We start from the raw sequence: 14477 nt of genomic DNA, 5'->3' as shown, positions 1-14477 counted from the left end.
CTGCCCTTGGAAGCAGCACAATGCCCGTAGCTCCTTGTAGATCTCCCAAACTCTTCTGCCTGAAGCAATTTCTCAGCCATCTTTGCCTAATTACATCCTTCCTAATCAACCCTTAAGACTCTTCTTAGGCATTACCCCCAAAAAGTCACTTCAGAAGCTCTACTTTATACTTAGCTCCCTGCCCTAAAAGCTTCCCACCTTTTTTTTTTTAAATATGTTTTTACGGCGTAAAAGCAAACATATATACTTAAGTTACCGGTTTGTGTGTCTATAGCACCAGAGGGAAAATCTGGCAAGGGCAGGCGCCCTTTCTTATTCCACTTTTGATCTCAAAACAAAATCAAATTAAATTCACAGACTTCTACTGAGTATGTCCTAAATACAATACATGGGCTAGGTTATAACGTTAGGAACGAAACTGAATCTAGTTTCCCTTCCACATGGCCTAACAGAGGGGTAGGGAATAAAGCACGGGCTATTCTTTATACTTTACAATCTTTTCCTGTCTGCTAACTAGGTTTTTCAGAAGTGATCATTAATGAAAAAACAATACACATCTTTAGAATAAGCAACCTCATTCTCATAGGGTGCATGTGCATTAGATAACTATTTTATGCACCTCTGAACGCAGTAAACTCTTGGTACCTCAGTGCAGTGCTGTAAGTTTTCTCTTGATTATGACTACAGAAATTCCAATACCAGCATTTAAAATATGTATGCTGTCAACACATACCTACAGGCAAACTAAAACCTTTTTAAATTCATGAGTGATGATTAAATTATACAAACTACACTAGCTCGTTTTCTGAGCATTTACATTTACAATTATCTTTCAGTCTAACTCCCCTGGAAATTTTAATTAAATCAATGCAATAATAATTGTGAATACTCACTTAATGTGGCAGGGTCTTTGGCTTGTCCCTTCTTCCTGATGGGGTGCAAATTAACAGCTGGCACTTGGAGCACCTGGCTTACTCTGTGGGGCTGATGCAAATGTGCTTTAGCTGTTTGGCCTGCCGATCTCATAGGCACTGGAGACATTTCTGATGATTTGGCTGATCTTTTCTCACTTAAATTCTTGGTCACTAATAGAATACAGTAAGAAATATGTAACTGTGTGCTTTTTAAGGCAAGGTTGTTATTACCAATGACAATAATAAATGATTGCATTAAAACCATCTATTTTTTAACATAAAAAACACAACAGATTAATCTTCCTAAAGATAACTTCATGTAAGTACTATGGCTTATTAGGCCCTGCATGATTAGCATCAAGCCGATATTCACCTCCCTAACACCACACAACTAGATGAGATCCCTTATTTTCTCAAGGCATCCTGTATCTTATCTTCACAGCACTGATAATTGTTTGTAACAATTCAATTACCTGTGCGATTCATCAATTAATGCATTCCCCTGACCAGGCTCTTAACTAACAGGAGAGTAAGGACTGCATATCTTGCTCACTGCTATATATCCCTATGTATGCAGTGATTGATGCAAAAAAGATGGGTATTTGCTGAGCAAGTGAAATTGTTTTAATAGTTATATACAGGAATGCCATGGAATTGTTTTATAAATTAATGGTTAGAATATTTGACGATAAATGTCAAATAAATTAAAAACCAAGAACCTGACTTAAGAAACAAAAAGCTGCCGCCTTTGTATAAAATCAATACGGTAGTCCAGAGGAAAGAACTTTTAATTCTTCAGTTATTCAGGGTGGTTTCAACACAGGTCCAATCTCAGTACTCCATGATGTATTTGTTTTTAACATAAAGAGAAAGCAAAATTAGCACATTTAACCAATCCCAGCAGAGCTATAATAGTTATCTACCATGCTTTTATTATTAGGGCCTAGAGAGTATTTTGAGTGTTATGAATTAGGAAACATCTCAGAAGTCAAAACAAAGGGACTCCTGTGGGATAATGTGCAGTGGCTCTTCATCTGCTTGAATCCAAGCAATTATCTCACCTTTCAGTTAAAGCCACGAAACACATGGCTATACTAATCAATTTTCAAGTGACATCTTAACGGCTGTGATACAAAGAAAAAAAAAATCTAAAAGTCTAAAATATAGATGACTGCCCAAACCCAACCAAATACATACTGATTTATTAGGAAGAACCAAATTCTAAAATGCTCAGCAATCAACTACTGTATAGGCTTGGGATTCAAAAATCATTTGGAAAGTGATTAAAAATAAAAAATATTTAAATGCTTAAAAATCATTTACGCAACAGAAATCAAGTAAAGACTCTCAAAGCAAATTAAAGGAATACACACTGTATTAAACGATCACAAAACTTAAAGAAGGTCCCAGAGGTTTACTCTTTTTAAGTCAGTATTAAATATGTAGTGAAGGACACCATTTAGTGTTGTGAGAAAACAGGTAAGTCTAGGTGGGTGTAAGAAAGGATGCAGGTGTGTGTGTGAGGGAGGGAGGATGCCAGAGAGAATGGATGCAGAATAGGTATGTGGAACCATTCTGGGCCCCAGTTTTTAACAATGACCCAGGCATAGGGGAGATTTTTATGCTCTTGAATATCCCAAATCAGATTTAGGGAACCAAAAAAGCAGATAACGAAAACAAAAGATAAAATAAATATCATTTCTGCTTTTGTCTGATGAAAGGTTAAACTGTGTTGCATAGCCGTAAGATGATGAGGGTCTATGCTGAGCTACTTGGGGAAAAAATAATTTGATGCTCATGCAAAACAGGGTCAGAGTACTTGAATACATTAATTATGTATATGGGCTTTGAACTGTAAAACATGAATGAATCTTAAGGTTCTGTACACTTCTTCAGTCTTTACTCCTTACATGTACCATTTTCAGATGGCTGATGCTATTCTTAATAGGTCCCAGGTAGCAAAAAATTTTCCTAGATACCTTCAAGGTCTATATATGTTCATTATTTTTAATGGCCATGCACTATTCCTTGTATCGATAAGGAAACTGCGTGCTTAACTATTCTTTAGCATTTTAGTATATGCATGATTTCTTTTTCATCAGAATACATTCTGCAACATCTTTATAAAAACAGATTTTTGGGTGCATTATCTCAATGGAATAACAACCCCAATACTGGATACCTGACAGGTAGCTGCAAGGAGTAAATGGCAATGTTTGTGAAGTGCCTAGCAAGGCTGCCGCACATAGAAAGCTCTCAATAATTGTTAGGTTTTATTATTTCTTTCTCCTAATAGGATTGACGTAGAAAGAATCAGAGAGATAAAACATACCGTCAATCCTTAAGTTTTACACATTGGGCAAACAGCGATCTGGGATGAAGAGAACCTTGCTCAAAAAGTAATTTATAAATGACACTCAAACTCTGTCTTCATCTTTCAGAAGGTGTTTGTTCCATCATACTTTTGTCATCTGGGTAGAAGTGTTCAAGGTATCGTTTTTACAACATTTACCAAATTGCTTATTACTTTTACTTTAAAATCCACGGTCTTATCTGAAATTTTTAAATCAGTATGTGGCTGTATGTCCACTTTCTCTTTTCTACTTTGTTGACAAACTTTTTCTATTATATGCTATTTGTTAATCTCAGGGTCAGTTCATGATGACTACCATTTCCTCCTATCAATTAGGAATACAGAAACAGAAAATATGAACCTCCCCCAAACGTACTGTCAATAGTTTATCAAGTTCTAGACATCCTATTGGAATTTTTATTGCCATAACATAAAATTATATATATATATATGCATAACATAACATCCACTTTTAATTTAGTCATCTTTTTTGGTTGTTACAACACAGTGTATTTTACCATTTTTGATTTCTGCTTTTATAACTCATCATTTCCTTGACCCAGGCACATATACATTCTGTTCTTTGTACAGGTATTCTCAGTTTTTAGAAGTTTGCATTACACCATTTCGCTTTTATGAAACACCTACGTCAATACCAGTTTTCACTAGCCACAAAAAATCTGAAGAGGATCCTTGCTCTATAGACGCAGTGTGAACCCTAAGCAGTCAGAGTAGAATCAACAAGCTATTTTCCTAAAAACTATATTCAGCACCTGAGTATTAAACTGTCATAGCTTTCAACTGGGTCTGTGCCCATCAGTGCTTTATCTAGATTTATTTTGTGCATCCATTAGCAAGATATGTCCTAAGGTATTAGAAAAGCCAAAAAGAGGTTATTTTTTTGGGTTTGGGGATACTCAATTTTTTTTCATATAAAATCATGGTTATTCTGTCTTCCCCTTATGTCATTTTGGCTTATGAAAGGTTTCATAGGAACGCTCTACTTAGGAATAGTGGGGGAAACCTACACGTAATTAAAAAAAAAAAAAAGTTGGGAATAGGCTCTTCTTTTGTCCATCACATTTCCTGTATTTTAACAATATCAGAATGTGCCTGACTTTTCTTGTTTTACCTTAATTACTGACACCTATGATCTCTAATGTTTCTATTTTTTTTTTTAAGATTTTATTTATTTGAGAGAGAGAGAGAGAAGGGGAGGGAAGAAGTGAGGGAGAGCATACACACAAGCAGGGGAAACAGGAGAGGGAGAAGCAGGCTCCCCCAATGAGCAGGGAGCCTGATGTGGAGCCTGACCCCAGGACCCTGGGTTCATGACCTGAGCCGAAGGCAGACGCTCAACTGAGCCACCCAGAAGCCCCTCTCTAAGGGTTTCAATAAAATTTCCTGGATTTCCTAGTTGGCAAGTAATATTATCTGTGAGATTTAAAAAACGTAAAAATTTCACTTAATTTTACTCTTCATTTCGGGGTGAAGGTAAAAATGTTCTCAAACAGAAGGGCTCCTCTATAATGTTCCAGTTTTTGTAAGAAGACTTTATAATGATTTTTAAAGAAGAACTCTTTATCTTTCAATTTTCTGCCTAGGGTAATCATTAAGAATGGATGGTATTCAGTATCTAGTTAAGTGGATCACTTGAGGCTCAGGGTATGTCAGAAATCTTTTGTGAGTGAAAGTTAATTTTCATGGGACTTCAGCTTAACTCTAGAAAAATAAATTTCTATTCTGTTCTTTTTTACATTAAGTGAAACCTTATACTTACAGGTACCATAGGCAGGTTCCCACTGTAATGACATCATCTGAAACTTTTCCTCATCTGTGTCTACATCCAGACTGGAAAGATACTGTTTCACTTTTCTTGCCATTTGGGCATCCTCGTACAGCTTCTTGGCATTAAGTAGAGAGCTGCGACGCGCCCTTTTTTTGTGTGCACCTCCCTGAACATCCAGCATGTTCGAGTTTGTACTGCCTTGACTCAGTGACCTGTGGGGAGATGGACATCACAATGAGGGGCAGTAAAGATGAGAATTACACATCGGCAGACTGAAGATTAAAAGTATTTTGTTCTGTTAATGCTATTGCATGCTGATGCAAATGAGTTAAAAGATGAGGAGCATTAATGCAAGTAATATGGCACACATGGCTCTGTTCTGAGTTTTAAGATTCGGCAAAGTGTAGAATTCAAAAGACTAAGATAACAATCTCTCCCCCCTCCCCACCCAAAGCAACAAATTTCATCAGATCTGTGTTTGTGCCTATGCAACCCACGGCCCAAACTTTGACAAGTAAACTGGCCCAGAGGCCATCTACACTCTGAAGATATGGCAAGAGCCTGGGTCACAACAAGTGCATCCTTAGCCAGATCTCTGCACCAGGAGTTTCTGGGGCAGCTCTGCTTGTCTGTGTTGCTTTGGGCATGCCATAGCCATCACTGTTCCTGTCTATAGCAGGTCCACTCAGGGTATGCTAGCCAATTTTACCAGTAAGCAGCTCTTGGCCAAAATTCAAAGAGAACAACTGATAGGAAAAACAAGCATTTATACTCAATTTAATACAGTTAGGGACCAGAAGTACAATAGAAACCTACTCAATCTTTTCACTCACACGCAGATTGGTTAGGCAATATGTGGTTCTAGGACTGACGATGTGGGACTTGAGACCCTTCTTTGCAATGCCTCTGTGATGGAACTGCAAGCCAGGTAGAAGTAACTACAGTTCAAACAAGGTAATGGTTCTCCCAACTCTCCTCTTTTTGACAAACCTCATTCTAGAATGACCACATCTAGAACCAATGTAAAATAGGAAATGCAATGCAACTTGTCCTTTCTAATAAAGCTAGGAATGCAAGGTTCTTAAATGATTTTTATTCTAAATGAAGTTCCCATTCCAAAATAATAAAGTTATCTACAGGTTTTCTAAATTATCCTCATTTTTTCCCTCAAATATTCTAAATAGACCACAACCACAGAACAATTTGTTCTTCAGTGCTCACATACTATTTAAAACAGATACTAGAATCCTAATGTTTTCTTTGTAAATTAAGTGAAACAAAGTTGTTAAAGTATTTTTTTTCACTATTTTAAGATCTTTGGAATAGGACACGCCTTACATTTGAAATCTTTCGATTTCTACTTTTGATTGCTACTGGTCAGGCAGAAACTGTGACACGGTTATCACTAGTTTCACACACAGAAACTTCAAAACTTGCAGAATGGTTGGGAAGAAAATCCAATGACATTAGTGAATTACTCTTTCAATCCAGTAACCAAATGATTGTAAGAAGGGAGTGATTCTGACAAGTTCAACAACATTCCCAAAGCAGCAGTCAAAAGGAGGCTAGCTCTAAGTATCTGCAAACCCAAGCCAAGAGTTCAGCACCAGCAGCTTTTATTTCTTTAATGGCTTATTTTAAGAAATAATGCATTACCCAACACACTTGATGGCACAAAAGATAATACCGTGCAGGGAAAAAAACTCCCAGAAACCAGTTCACTCAAAGATTCATATTCTAAATACGAAGAAATCTGAGATCTAAATAAACCAGTTTAAATGCTCACATTTTTCTTTTAATGAATGCAAAAGGGTGTTATGTGATAAAAATACATATCTAAGTTTACAAAAGAGCTCTTTTAATAAGCATAAAGTAAAAAATATTCAGGGGTAAGAAGACAGTGATTTTTCTAATAGTGGTACCTCAAATAATGGTGTGTCCAACAACTGAAGATGTCTTAGATTCAAATAAATGCAGTAAAATCAAGTGCCAACATTTAGGAGCAAATTTTAATACCAATATTTTAATAAGTTTTTCTTTGCTGGTATCCAAAAAAAAAAAAAAAAAAGGTTGTCTGCAAATCTAGGATACACACAAAATTCTAATAACTAAAAACATTGTAATAAAGGACAATAAAACGTCTTCTAAACTACTTCCAAAACAGAAACCACCATGATGTAAGAATAAAAATACCCAGCATCTGAGAAAGCACCATACAATGCAACCCTAAAACTGAACAATGACTATGTTACTTAAGTCATTCAACATCCCAAATTCCCACAAGGATGTACTGACCAAGTATTCTTCCTCATAATACTAACGCCAGGAATCAATTTCTATTTTCAGTGAGAAGAACCAGAAAAGACCAAGACATAAATGTGGAATACAGAAGAAAACACACGAGAAACACAAAGAGAAGGAAGAATGTAGAAGGAAATTCAAGTTCACCAAACTTCAACAGAAAACAAGATCACAAATAAGACAAGACTCAAGTTCAAGTTAAGTGGCTCACAAAAAATCCTGTCATGTAATAAGAGCATCTAACTTCATTATTCATTATAGTCTTAAAATAACAAAATCCTTCATTCACAAAAACCATTTCTTTCTTCATCTAAAAATGAAAGGGCTACACAGATGATTTATAAGGTCCTAAACACTCAATGATTCTAAATAGGTATCTACGTAAAAGCAGAGATCTGAACATACCTGAACAACAAAAGGTGGCAGTTTCTGATTGTATTAGTTCTTTTTTTTTCCCCCCAAGTCAACTCTACCCCCAACTTGGGCTTGAGCTCACGACTCCAAGATCAAGAACTGCATGTTCCATAGACTGGGCTGGCTAGGCACCCCTGATTGTATTACAGTTTTAACAGAGATAAGGGAGTCTCTTATTAAAAATGGTAGAAATTAAAAATAAATTTCTATCAATGTTGCATTATGTCTCATGGTATTAAGTGGATCTCACAAATTAAAATAATTTTCTATTTCAATTATTTACTAACTGAATTTTATAGTATAGTTTGGATAAGGGCTGCCTCTTTCTGGAGAACTAATGGAAACATAACCTTTATAAACAAACTTCATCCATTTTTATATTATTACATATTTTTTTAAATAAATATGGCATTTGAAGAAACTGTTTTTTAAAAGTAGGCTCCACATCCAACATGGGGCTTGAACTCATGACCGTGAGATCAAGAGTCACATGCTCTACCGACTGAACCAGCCAGGCACCCCAAAATATGGCATTTGAGAATAAGAAAATGGCATGAGCTCTGGAATCAAACTACCTGGGTCTTGATCCACTATAATCCATCTTCCCTGTCTGCACCATAGGAATAACAGTATTTATCTCACGGGGTGGATGGAGAACTCAGTAATTCATTTAAAGTGCTTAGGATAATATATGGCACATAGCAAGCACACACCAAAGATTTGCTATCATCATCATCATTTAACTGACCCTGCTAAATTAAAATCTGAGGGACTTATGGGAGATCAATAATGGCAAAGTAAAGGGGGAAAAAAAGCTAGTTCTATCACTACTTTCACCTTGTTAGCAAAAGGCATTTGTCAGGAATGTAGGTTGACAGGGTTAATAGAACGCATGCTATTTTATGTGCGTGCATTAATGAACAGGATGCAGTATATGTTAAGAGTCGTACAATCTTCATTTCAGTTGCATTCATCTCTACACTTACCCCAGACTCCGCCACCTCTTCTTCCTGTAAGCAAGAGCCACAAACATTGAAGCATGGGTTTGAATAGGAAAGCACAGAAAAAAGACAACAGTTGAGAGTCAGAGAAACTATGGAGACAGAATAGAACAGAAAAATTTTACCAAGAAAAAATGGTAGTTAACAGTAAAATGACTTTAATGGAATGCAGAGGGGTAAAATGAATCATGGTATGTACCGAAGGCCAACAAACCCACAATATTCTTTACAATATGCTTTTATACAGGCTAATTGTATTACTAATATCGAATCCATATCATAGGCTTATGTTAATAAGGAACTTAAGAAAAAAACACGTACTTAGTATAAATTATGAATTTCAAGTTTTTAGGGAAGGAAATCTTAAGTTAAGGAAGAGAATTTTTGCATAATTTTTTGTAAGTATTTTTGGGCCACTCATTTAAGTCACAGGATGAAATTACAAGGAACATAAAGATTTATGTCATTTCTAAGGGCAGAAATTTCTCTGACAACATACTTTACTGGAAATGTTGATCAGCAAATCGACTTAAAATTTAAGTAAAAATATACCATCAGAATAAGATACTATATATCCTTATACTCCAATTAGACCGAATAAAGATTCTGCTTATTTTTATTTATTTTTGCTCCCCGCCGGCCTCAGTGTGCCAGGCCTGCACCCACTAAGCTCCAGCTGGAGGTGGCCCAAGACTTTGTTTTTCAGTCAGCGAATTGATTACTGTTAGAATAAAAGAGGTTACTTTGTCCACACTAAATAATATGCACCACAAAATGGACAATTACTTGCTTAAAGAAAGAGTACATTTCAGTACCGGCTGACAAAGAAAACGGATTCAGGAAAATTCAGTCCATTTCTATTTGTCCAATTTAATTATAAATGTTTCCTTTTCCCCTACGTTATATTCTATTTAACCCAGGCCATTCCACAGAAAGCAGCCAAGTTTACTAACTTCCTCCTTTGCTCTTTTTTGAAGCACAGCTGGTACTCATTATTTATTGGTCTGGTAGGGGCACAAATTCATTATGTCTTCAGGAACAAGGCTGCTAACATATAAATGGAGGTCCACATAAGACAAGAGGGAGTGGTGGGGCCACTGGACAGAAACATGCAACAAAAGCAAAAACTTAAACAAACAAACAACAAACCCTCCTCCAGGTTTGCTTTGGTCCCTGGTTCTTACTGTTTTCTGCTCCAAACTGGTGAGCAACAACATGTCTCATTACCTGTAGTGATTCTTAAAGGCAGAGTGGGATGGCTACAGCAGAGGACAGCTGACACAACCCTTCGTCCATACTCTGAAGATCTCTACACTAGAGCAACCGTTGGATCAACTCCTTACAAAAACAAAGACTCCTCCCTCAACAGTAATTTAAATAAGACAAAACAGAAAACCTACCCTGACACACACTGATCCTTTGGTTACAAAAACTTCACCTCTGATTTTTAAATAAACAAGTGTTTTTTGTTTTCTTCATAGACCGTATTTTTTTTAAGCCAAAGGAACTGTGCCTGCCTTTGTTGATACTTCATTTTGAAAAGTCTTATGTACTGAAGCTATATACACAGGCCCGGAAGAAAATGAGTCCCTAGATTAAAACCCCAGTATCTATGCTGCAAATCATAAAAATTACTGAGAACAGCTTGACAATATTTTAAGTTTTATGTAGTCTGAGAAAGACTTTGTCATTATATTAAAAATGAATTTTAAAAAGTATCCTTAGAAGTGAATATGGAATACAAATAACATCTTCCATTTCTATTAATGATGGAACATGCTTAAATTTGCACTTTCTAAATTCTGTTAAAGTACTTACGTACAAATAAACAGTAGTACTATGGCTTGAGGAAAATATATTTTAAAAGAATAAAGTATGACTTAAACAGAAATAGAACTTAAAAATATTCAATAAAAATAAAAGACATGTGCAGACTAATACTTTACAAATTAGGTTGAAAACCAGATAAAAGCATTCGTCCTCTGTGATTACTTCAGCAAGGGTCAGCAATTTTTTAATATTAGTTATTTAACATAACAATAACAATACAGAATTATCCACATCAAAAAAGTAATACAGAACCAGGGTTCAAATCTCAGCAAAATACACAATACTGGGCAAGTTACCTAACTGCTCTGAGCATCGGTTTTTTCAAATGTAAAAGGAAACTCCATACCACCTACCTTTAAGGGGTACCATGACAAATGATTACTTGTAACTGACCTGTGTAAAGCATGTCATACAGTGTATAAGAAATGGGAGACGGTTAATAAATGATAAATACTATTGCTGTATCACTTGATGCCACGCTAACACTTTTACACACTTCAATGCCATACCTCTGTCGAAACATCATAGCTGGGTCCATGTTAGCAGAAGTCATTCGAACAACTTGCCGGATTTCCTTGGCAATCATTCTTAGCTTCTCAAAATTCACTAATCCATCTACTTTGGAGTCATTTCCTATGGAATAGAAGCAGTTCTTTGGTTCTCAAAATTTATACCTATATAAAGGTAGCAGAAGTCAAGTTTTTCTTGGGAGCAGAGATCAGAACCTCCTTTATCAAACTGCCACTTCTGTTTCCTTGTTTTTTATTTTGTTTTGTTTTTTTTTTAGAGAAGGGGGGCGGTGGGAGGGACATAGGGAGAGAGAGAATCTCAAGCAGGCTCCACGAGGCCTGACACAGGGCTGGATCCCACAATCTTAAGATCATGACCTGAGCCGAAATCAAGAGTCGGACCATCAACCCACTGAGCCACCGAGGTGCCCCACCACTTCTATTTTTAAGAAGTGATATATATGATTCAACTCTGCTCCCAGGTAATGAGCTATTGGAAGGAATTCTATTCCTATGGGAGCAGTAATTGTGAATACTGGAAGGTGATAAGCTACATAGCTTCTGAAACCAATTTCATGGTGGTGTAACAGGCACACCTGTAAAATGTGCACCTCCTTAAATCTTACTCTCCAGATGCTCAGCTCACTCTCAGGCAGGTAGGTACCTGCATCTGCTCTTTTAGGCTGCAGGGTATAGCACTCGAAAACTTAGGTTTTAGCCAGGGGTCACAAAGAGCGACCTATGGGCTTAATTAATCCAAGAAGTTTTCTTTGATTTAAAACACTTTCAGAAATTGTTAAATGAGTTGTCAACATTAAACAAGTGGAAGATATCCCCTGAAAACTTCTGACTGTTCTTTAAAAAAGGGAGGGTTCTAGTGGGGGATTAAGGAAGAGTAGGTACGTTTTCCCAAATCACAATTATTAGTTAAAATTAAGAGGTGGCTGGCTCACAGAGGAAATACTTTCTAGTCTGCCATTCACCTTCTTTTTCCAAAATCTGAATTTACAATTCTTACTTTCATCAACTGACACAAATTTGCTTGCTTAAAAGGTCCATAATTTTTTTTCTATTCTGGTAAGTGGGCTCTGAGGAAAAATTCACATAACTTTCAAAATGGTCTACTTTTCTTGAAGAGAGTAAGTATGAGACCAAACTTAGCTCATCTGATGGCTTACAAAGTTCAGACAAGGCAAAAAAATGTATGTTCAAAAGGCAATAGTAGTGCTTCTTTTTCATGCCTGTCTTGAATAGTTAGTGTGACCACATTTATCTACCGTGGTAGCCCCTGAGATGCCTCAGTGGAACTCCCAAGTCCCAAAGACAAGTTTGAGAACCTAATGGGTCTGAAACACAGCATGTTCTAACTCCTCACAGTAAACAGAACCTATACATTGAACACAGGAGTTGTTCAGAGCGTCAACATGTGCGGTGGAAGCAAAATAATCACCAAAAATACTTTTCAAGTCACATAAACATGTTTTGAGGGAGCAAGTCAGAAAAACGTATTTGAAGTCTATCACAGTGTGTGTTTACGAAAAGGAGTGATGTGAGACAGCCAGTAGGATTAGGTAGGTAGAACAACCCTTCTGCTGAGAATAATTAGAAAATTTGAGCAAAAACAGAAAAAGCAAATATTTTAAAGTATCAAAAAGCTATTGAGGCAGTGAAGATTCTTTTTTTTTTTTTTTTTTAAGATTTTATTTATTTATTTCACAGAGAGAGAGACAGACAGCGAGAAAGAGAACACAAGCAGGGGGAGTGGGAGAGGAAGAAGCAGGCTCCCAGCAGAAGAGCCTGATGTGGGGCTCGATCCCAGAACGCTGGGATCACGCTCTGAGCGGAAGGCAGACGCTTAACGACTGAGCCACCCAGGCGCCCCAGACAGTGAAGATTCTGAAGAGGAATGACGATGTGGGGAAGGTTTACTATGTCACAGTGCTTGATCCTAGGGGCATCTACTGGTTCAGAAAAGGTGGATGATGAGCTTAAAAAAACTAAGGAGTACCATCCCAACTTATGAGGTTAGAAGAAAACAACTTCTTTGGGTTGGGATCCTGAAGGGCTATCCTGGAATTAAGGAAGAACTAAGTGTGACTAGGATATAAATTCAGTGTTAAATTATCTCAAAATGTGAAAATGGATTAAAGTGATTTTGGATTGCTAGCACACCTAGCTGTCTGGCGAAAGCAAACTTTTATTTCTCTGGAGGAATGTGACATCATCCGAAATCTCAGATTATTTCTGTAACTTTTTATACACAACATACATTTGATCAAAAATAACCAAGGCTATCAGGAGAAGAGACAACAAGAATTTAATGCAGGAGGAGAAAAAGACAACAGAAAGGGACCCACATAAGATGGAGATATTAGATACAGACTTTAAAATAACCAAGTTCAATATGTGCAAAGATACAGAAAACAACACTGAGAACTTTGGCAGAGAACATAATAAAGATAAAAAAATGTAAATTATAAACCTGACCAAAAGAAAAAAAAAAAAAACCTCACATAACACAAGAACTAGAAGCAGGACCTCACTGATATATTTAATAGTAAATTACACATAGTTGAAAAAAGAACTGATAAATTGGAAGAAAATATCCAGAATGAAGCATGGTAAGACAAAAAGATGAGAAACAGATAAAGAGGGTGAGACAACAGAAGAAAGTCATCAGGTCTAACAAAGGTGAAATAAAAATCCCTCTTCCTTAGAAGAGGAAAGGTAAAAAATTTGAAGACAAAATGAGAGTTTTCAGAACTCATGAAAAATATCAAAACGCAGCTTTCAAAACATCTTACAAACAAATCAGAACTAAAACAAACAAAATCCAAAATGCCACACCTAGTTACATCATAACCAAACTAGAGGAAAAAAGAGACAAAGAGAAAATTATAAGGCAGCTATTGGAAAAAGGGCAAAATATAGTCACAGGCACAGCAAATAAGAATGACAACTGATGTCTCAATATCAACAAGGAAAGCCAGGACATGATGGGATGGTCTCTTAAAATGTTCAAAGAAGACAAGTGCCAACCAAAATTATGCCTTAAAAATGAAGTAAAGACATTTTCTGATAAATGAAATTAAGATATTTTATCAGCAGATTTGTACTTAAATAATAGTGTTCTATAGCAAGAAAAAATATCTATCACACGGAAGCGTTGAAATGCAGAAAGGAATAAAAACAGTAACAATAACATATAAATACTGACTTTACTAAATGATAGTATCATGTGGGAGTTCAAGGCATGACAACAACTGCATATGAACTGGGATGTGGGTAAATGGAATTTAAGTAATCTAAGTTCCTTGTATTGCCTGATACACAGAAAAGTACTGATTAACCCACTATCAACTAATT

The 14477-nt window shown here is 36.4% G+C and overlaps 1 protein-coding gene across 6 annotated transcripts in view; it reads right to left on the bottom strand.

Annotated features, from left to right (window-relative positions):
* The window catches only part of RAPGEF6 (Rap guanine nucleotide exchange factor 6), a 177572-nt gene that overhangs the window by 14283 nt on the left and 148812 nt on the right, over positions 1 to 14477 (bottom strand). For 4 of the 6 annotated variants that reach the window (XM_045794772.2, XM_045794775.2, XM_045794774.2 and 1 more), the window contains 4 exons: positions 11112 to 11235; positions 8758 to 8781; positions 5048 to 5268; positions 894 to 1085 (listed from right to left, as the gene is read on the bottom strand). In XM_045794772.2, coding sequence (XP_045650728.1) covers positions 894 to 1085; positions 5048 to 5268; positions 8758 to 8781; positions 11112 to 11235 — 561 coding nt within the window. The remainder of the gene's footprint in view (positions 1 to 893; positions 1086 to 5047; positions 5269 to 8757; positions 8782 to 11111; positions 11236 to 14477) is intronic. The other 2 variants (XM_045794773.2, XM_045794776.2) reach the window with 1 other exon arrangement.

The sequence above is a fragment of the Ursus americanus genome, chromosome 5 (genome assembly GCF_024610735.1).
Source record: "Ursus americanus isolate L20-20 chromosome 5, mUrsAme1.1.p, whole genome shotgun sequence".
NCBI classification, from domain to species: Eukaryota; Metazoa; Chordata; class Mammalia; order Carnivora; family Ursidae; genus Ursus; species Ursus americanus.
This window is presented reverse-complemented; position numbering and strand designations above follow the sequence as displayed.